This window comes from Fulmarus glacialis, unplaced genomic scaffold (assembly GCF_000690835.1).
Source record: "Fulmarus glacialis isolate BGI_N327 unplaced genomic scaffold, ASM69083v1 scaffold16281, whole genome shotgun sequence".
Classification (NCBI taxonomy): Eukaryota; Metazoa; Chordata; class Aves; order Procellariiformes; family Procellariidae; genus Fulmarus; species Fulmarus glacialis.
In genome coordinates this window covers 43,980-51,825 of record NW_009191038.1, presented here as the reverse complement: position 1 = coordinate 51,825, position 7,846 = coordinate 43,980, and the positions used below count along the sequence as shown (strand labels likewise).

The 7,846-nt window shown below is 40.2% G+C and overlaps 1 protein-coding gene across 1 annotated transcript in view; it reads left to right on the top strand.

Moving 5' to 3' along the window:
- Positions 1–2,422: 2,422 nt before the first annotated feature.
- DUSP22 (dual specificity phosphatase 22) overlaps positions 2,423–7,846 on the top strand; it is a gene marked incomplete at its 5' end in the record, with an annotated part of 26,382 nt that continues 20,958 nt past the window's right edge. Inside the window, one exon of the mRNA XM_009586549.1 lies at positions 2,423–2,505. Coding sequence (XP_009584844.1) covers positions 2,423–2,505 — 83 coding nt within the window. The remainder of the gene's footprint in view (positions 2,506–7,846) is intronic.

Here is a 7,846-nt window from a genome sequence, read left to right as displayed (position 1 = left end):
TCCAACCTTAATGATTCTATGACTCTGATAGGTTTCTTTCATCTTTAAATTTGGAAATGGGGTGTTTCACGCTGTGATTTCAAAATGTGAGTCTGCATGTGGTTGTACAACACTGTGCTACAGTGAAGAAGTTAGAATTGCTGTGGTAAGGGTGACACTTCTGGCTTTTGGTGGTCCTTTACATAACCCCTTAATTTTTTTGTAATTTATGGTATGAGAACACAAGTGACAGGACATCTCATTTGTACTGCTGTTTAAATAGCTTTGGTTGTAGTATCTGTAGAGACTTATGGCAAGTGCCAGGGGAATTTCCCCTTTGTAAATTGTTTAAAGTTTATATCCAGATAATACAGTCATTGGCTGGGAAGCTTTTTCTCCTCTGCTTTTGTGATTTGAATGGTTGTTTCCTAAATATATTGAGGACCTCCTGGTTACCCTGGGATGTAGGTCTAGGATAGCCATTTCCAGCTTGTTTCTAGGAATATCTGAAATCTCACTGTCTTACTGTATAGTTTTGATTTGTTGAAATTCCTTTAGCCTAAGTCCTTGGTTAACTGAAGAACTAAAATCTTCCAGTCCTTTTGAGTTGTACTGTGTCCATTAGGCCTTTCAGACTGGTTCAAAGCAGTCAACATTTAGTTTGGATCATATATCCTTTTAAAGCTGTTTGCCTTGTGTGGCAAGCCATTTCTTACCATGTGGGTCATACTGATAATTAGAGATTGGGGTCTCGTTGTGCTAGGTATACATTAACACCATGAGTTCCAGCCAGCTCTGAAATCTGCCCTTAGCCTTTGGAGAACAGAAAGCAGTGATTTTTAGGGACACTTACGGTGGCTTCTGGGCTTCCAAACCCTTGCCTGCTTAGGTGTTCTCTGAGGAATCAAGATTGTCCTATAAACTGTTAAAAAATCTGAAGGTCAGGTGGATTAGAAGACCTCTCCTGGCAAACATGAGCATTTCTTCTTTGAAATGCTCACTGTGAGATTTTTAGGAAATTTTGATTGTTCTTTTAATTCTGTTTCAGACGGAGTTTGTGTTAATTCTCTCCTGAAGGATTAGGCATCTGTGTTGATCATGCAGGCTTAACCAGTAGCAAGTGAAATCAATGCAGTTTTGACTCTCCTCTCCATTTTATGAGCCTTAGAGAAGCTTTCATAATTGGATTAGGTTTAAATTTAATTGCCTGTTACTGTGCTCATGTGGATCTTGTGTATAGGGCAGTATAATTGAATGTTCAATTCCTCTTCGTGATGTAGAAAAGGCATTGAAACTTTACAGTAGAGTGGAATAGGATGAAGCAAGAGATGCTAATTGAACTCTTGCACGTACATAAAGAATGTACAGGTGATGCTATTGTTATTTTTGTACCTAGAGAGAGCCGGTTTGAAACCTTTGTGGTCAGTGCTCTTTTTTTGTGTGCAACCAGGCTAATGTGAACAGATTGTATGGGCAGATTTGGAAGGCAGGTGTTCGCATCACAAAACCACTGCTGTAATTGCCATGGTGTGCTGTGCCATTCTCAAGCAAAAAGGTCAAAAGTAAATGGACACAAACTAACTTTTACCTGTATTAGTGGTTCTTTGAGGTAATTTTCTGGCATGCTAATGGTTTAGTATGGGGAAGGTTGCTCACTGATGACAGATAATCTATTTTACCTTCTTTCTCATAGAAACAAACACTGCTTTCAGAATATCTAGCATCAAATTTTCAGTCGCCCCAGTTTGCTTTCCAGTTTCAAATGTTTGAAACCCCTTGGTTACAGGTCTAGGAACCACCTTTTCACAACTGCACTTCCTTGCTGTAGCGTTTTGCTTTTTCATACGTTTGATATGTTTATCATCTCTTTCTCTCTTCGGACTTAAAATTCTGGTATGTATTGTCTAAATGCATGTTTCCCTACTAGTCCGCAGGAAGTAAGAATCTAGTTCTTGTTTTGGCTTGCCCATTAATACCTCACTTCAAGTGATACGGTTGGCTTCACTTCTCAGACCTGGATATCACAAGGTCTGTCTCCCAAGTGAAAATATATCTCCTGAAGGGGGATTTGTGGGTAGAGAGGAGGTAAGCTATTTCTTGTACAGCTCTGACTGCTTGTTCAGATGGCCATCACCTGCACACAGGCATACACAGACATATTTCAGATGCAAAATACATGAAACTTCTGACTTAAGAACACATTCCTGAGTCACTTGAGCTTGTTCTTTATATAGTATATGATTTGTTTTGGAGTTAGAAGTGTGTCTTCTCGTTACTCTGATGATGGCATTCTAGAACAGCTGCATTTGGGGTTTTGCTTTACTTTATGAAGCTTCAAAAAGAAATGTACCTGATAAATGGTTTTCAACATGCACAAGGGGAAAGAGAGTGGGCTATTTCAAGAGATTAAAGAAATTCTCTTCCTTTTTTCCCTTTATCACAGATGCCCGGGATGTAGAGCAATTGAGTAAGAATAACATTACGCACATTCTTTCAATCCACGATAGTGCCCGCCCTATGCTCGAGGTAAGAGGTGTGGGGGACTCCGTGGTAAATCCTTACTTTGCAGCTGACTGTTATAGTCATCTTGGGGTTAATTTCTTGTTCTGTACAATTAGTGTTTTGAGACTGATTTTCTTGTGGAAATGTTTGACAGCTGTAGTTTTGAGATCCAGTCACAGATTTTGTTGTTGCTGCTGTTATAACAACAAGAAATCTAGCTGACAAAGGAAGAGACAATTACAGTGTCAATCAATATAACACAATAATGGGATTATTAATTTAATAGTAAAGGTAAGTTTCTTTCTGTGTGGAGTTCAAGCATCACATGAACAACATTCCTTCTCCCCCTTCCCCTCTACCAACCCTCCTTTGTACTTGGGCCCCTTTCCTGAATCTTTATAGCAGATGGTTGTGCAAGAGGTTTGCAGTCCTTTTCTGTGTAAAATAGCCTTATTTAGGCTTGGGGTGTGGAAGGAACCAGTGCTCCTTCATATAATACATCTAATACAGCAGAGCATCTGTAGGTCTCCAGCACTTTAACATGAAGTATTATTCCTCATTTTACTGAGGGGAAGCTGGTCTGGAGAGCTGAAATGACTTGACTTGCTGTGTCATCTTGAGCAGCGAAAGAGCTGGGATCAGGCTGCAGGTCTCCTGTGCTGGGCTGTTGTGCTTTCTTCTTTATGCCAGCTTACCTTGGAAGGAAGGGAGTTTGGCTGGGCTTTGCTACACCTTAAAATTCTGCTATTTGATTTACATTGGGAACTGTTGTCCCCTTAAATTTGTTTGTTCCTCCTCTGCATTCCACTTTTCATGAAATATGGCAAAATAACGGGTAGGGCAGTTGTTGGTGTTGCTCCTCAGATGCTGCTGGGAATCTCTGCTTTTTGTTCTCTTCATGTAAAAAGTCTGTAGTGAATTCAGTCCTTAAACTACAGAATTTCCACCTCTCCCAGGCAAGTCAATGGGTAAGCTGAACAAAAGGTGTCCCTAGAATGTCACGATTAAAACCAAAATCAAGTTAATAGTGAATTCAGCGTTGACCTTGAACTGAGAAGTGTGCTGAAGCAGAGCTTTAGTGGTTGACCTTATTGTACTGTCCATTTGACTTCTGTTGTGCCTGATGCTTGTTAAGTCTGAAACATACTGAATTTCAAGCCTGCTCTTAGTTGAAGAAACAGTTGTACTGAGTAAGGGAGATGTAATGTTTCATCTAGGGTGCTACTCCCTAAAATGAATAGAAGCTTGCTTTGTTTTATTACCATGATTAGAAAAGTAGAAGACTAATTATGGCACAGATCAGCTGCAGCCTCAGGCCAGTGTTTCTTGTGGTAGTGGTAGTTTGGCAGCCCACACGCCACCTCCTCGCTTGTGGTGGTGCATCTGTTTGTGGGCCTGCATGGTAAATAGATCTGGGAGCTTTTGTGGGTTAAATATAACAAAGTCACCATTTCTTCCTCTAGCTACCCCCACTATTTATATTTACATTTACATTATATTTACCCAGAACTGTTCCCAATCTGGTTTGCAATAGTGTCTCAAAAGTTACAGTGGCATGGGAACAAGTAGTGGCTGGTTGAGGATGGACTTGCTTTATTCACCCCTGCATCTAAAAGAAATGTTTCTCCAACTGTGCCTTCTATTTTCTCAACATGCAGTGTACTCCTTTATGTGCTGGTGATCTGGAAAACAACTGTTAAAACTTTTCTCCGGTTCTTAAAGTAGTGGAAAGATTGCAAGTTCCACTTGTTTGGGAGCTGAGCTGATTATTAATTACTTTATTATTCATGGTCTTACTGTGTTGCTTTTTTGCAAATAAATGCTTCTGTTTAGGAACAAGGCCCTAGAAAATATCTGTTAGGTTGTGTTACTTCCTTTGTTATTTACATCTTTGCCAGGTTGTAGGTAGGTTTGTTTACAGCATGTGTATCCACGCTGTACTTGGGGCTTGTTCTCAAGTCAATTTGTCTCCCTCTTCCCCTTTATCCCCAGATTTCACTCTTGGAAAGTGAGGGCTTACATTTGTGTTCAGAAATCTGTCTGATGTTACTCAGACCTTTAAATGTGGAATTGCAGTGGTATGAGAATCTTTTTTTTCCCTTGACATTCCCTGTTTTGTGTGTGTGTGTATTTTTGTCAAAGTTGATCATCTGTAAAAAGCTGCATTTTCTTGGACTGCGGTAGTTGCGTTTGTCTTTTGCTAACAATATTTTTTATTTCAAGTATTTCCTAGTCAATCTATGGGAAATGCTACAAATATTTCATTAAACAAAGCTTTCTGTGCAAGCTGTGGAAGGTGAGTGTTTTTGGGTATTGAAAACTCAATAGTGTTGTAGTAACATGTTGTCAAAGAGAATTTGGCCTTGTTTTGGCTGTCTGTGGAACAAACGAATATGGTTGCATACCTTAGCTCTCAAAGAGGTGACAGATTACCCACATCTTGCTTGTCAGATTTTGAAGTTTCACTAATGGCTGTTTTGATGCAATAATACTTCTGATGCAGTACTTAAAGCTGATAGTGGTGGGTAGAGAATGAAAATGAGCAACGTGGCTTCATTGTCCATACTCAAGAATGCAATACTCAATAAAAGCAAACGTCAGTGTATGTGGTGAACACCAACTTGCTACAGATTGTAAAATGTTCTACTTTAGTAACTTACAGCATTGCCCCTCTCTGTGATGTTACAGACCATTTTTACTTAATTGTGTTTAAAATATTCGCAGTACCTTTTAAAAAGTGTCCTTTCCTCTGTGCTATATATACTGCAGGATATATGTTGCTTTAGTTCCTCATAGCTTACCAACTTACTAGAAAATGATTGAAGAGTTTCACAAAAAAATATTTGTTGTATCGGTTTAGGTTTCATAGTGTATGCCTGTTGAGAAGTAACTTAAAAAAATAAAAACAAAACCAAAAAAACCCAAAACCAAAGAAGAATGCTTTCTTACTGGAATTTGGTTTCAGACATTATCTCAATGATCATTTACAAACCCTCATGGATGTCTGATTTATGGGTGGCTCATAATCAAAGTTTGGCCTTAGGAAGTTATTGCCTATTTTCATGCTGGAATATCTGGAAAAAGTAGGTTTAAAAAATGAATTGGATTCTAAGACTTTGTATACCTTTAGACATTGGCAGCCTGCATTAAGTATAAGACACAGAATTGTTTTGTAAGACTTCAAGCGATTTAGGCTGGGAGGAATTTGCCAAAATCTGGCCTGAACTATATTGCAATATTGCTCCTTAGTTCTTTTTGTATAAACTGTTTCAAGGAAGTTTGTCCTCTAATAAAACCAAGCTTGAAATCAATTTATATTTACAGAGCATCCTAAGGCTGTTATTCCAATGAAGTATACCATTGTTATACAGGATCTTAACCACATGGGTAAGCATTTTGTAGTTTGAAGATGCAGATTTATTACTCCATCAGAAAAAACTATAGGTTGCTGGTGACGTGTCCAAGAGAAAGAAAGGACTGCATGCCGCGTGGAACGAGGTTTGTTATTTCAGATGCACAGAAGTCATCCCTGAGTAAGAGCGGTGTCCAACAGCATCATGTGTGTTCCCGCAGAGGCAGTAGCCCTGGTGAATCAAGTTGGCTCCTCCAGAGCACTTTGGACAGCTGCCCATGGAACACTCACAGATGTTTTATAAATCCACACAAAAGCCATATGCAGAGGAGAATAATTAGGTTTCCTGCCACCTGCTTTCTAATCTATTTCTCAGCTAGTTCATGTTTTAAAATCTCTGTTCAGAAAGTGAGAGACACTGAAAGGTGGATGAGGAAACGGGTATCTTGGAGTGTACTTTAAATAATAGTATATCTGGCAGTGACTTTGTTGGATCTCGTGGTAGAACTCCCTTTTTAAAGCTAAGACAAACAGCTGTTGGGATTGGAGGCCAAAAGGTCTGACTATTGTGATATCCATATATCCCAAGAAGCTGGCGTGGTCAGTCAGGACCCACAGAGAATGTGGAAGCACTTTTAACTAATCTGGAGCAATTCTTCCCCCTGTTGCTTCAAAGGATGCCAGCTAGGTGTTACTCTGCTGCATTAGATCTGAAGTCTAACAAATTTTGTGCCAGCTGACCTAAGTGAAGGAGGTAAAGGCAAATCTTGTTAATCTTGCCTATAAGAATCTGGTTGCAGGTCCATTGAAGCTAAGAGTGTTTCTCTGTGGATTTTCCAGGTGTTTGACCCTGTTCTGGGGGATGTTACATGGAGATGAATGTGGGCCCAAACCAAATAGGATGTTGATGTGGATTGTGCAGCTGCTTGAAAACAGCTGCATCCCATTCTGGAAAGTGCGTGCTGTGGTGGACAGTTATGTCCAAGCAGCTGAACTTACAGCATCCATAATTCTCACTCTTACCCTTCCCCCCGTGCCCCCCCAGTCACACGTATACACACACACACACGCTTAAATACTGGCAAAAGCAAGAATGCTTCCTCCAGCGCATTGGGCAGTGATTGCTGTGTGTAATGCAGGAAGGAGTACAGCATGAGTCCTGGGAGAGGAAGGGGTGCTGGTCAGACAGTCTTTCAAGCCCTGTCCCAGAGAGGTATTAGCCACAAAGAGATGACGCTCCGTGGGTCCCCATGCGGAGAACCAACCTTAGAGAACAGTGTCATATGCATGGCTGACAAACAATGTCACACAAATTCAGACTGGAAGTAAGCAAGGCTTTAACTGTGAGGGTAAGTAAATTGCTGAAATACACTGCCAGAGGCAACAGTGGATTTTCTCGCATGCTCCATTTTTGTGTGGAAGTTGATTCAAGTAAGGCTGAGTTATAGAGGGCTCTGAGCTTTGCACTTTACAGTCAGAGCATTTCACAGTCCTTGGTCTGTCTGAGATGCTTTGAGGTGGCAGTTGTGGTGACTCTTGTGTGCATTGTAGACACCTGTCCATCAGTCAGGAAACAGACTGAAACTACCAGCTTCTTTCACATGGTCTGCTACACACTTGTCAGTTACTAGTAATTTTGCTCTTGCTCTTGACCTGGACCAGAGGTTTGATCTAGTAAATGTGTGAATCGTGTTACCAGTTGCCTGTGGTTGTGGAGTCCTTTGGCATTAATTTATTTATAGCATTGTCATTGTCAGACTGACCACTGCTGCATCGCAGGAAGCTTTGTATGCTGCACTCATCTTGGAGACATCATAACGATCACAGTAATGTAGATCTTAAATCAACAAGATTTTTTTCCTGTACTGTCCTCTGCCACAAAAGCTTTCCATTGTTCACTCTGTTTACGACAAATTGCATTAAGAGTGGGTTTTTGCATGTGTGCTGCTTCTATATGTGTGTCAGTTTTCTTTGTTTTCTGTTGCTACAGAATATTTGTTTTGTTTTTATTTT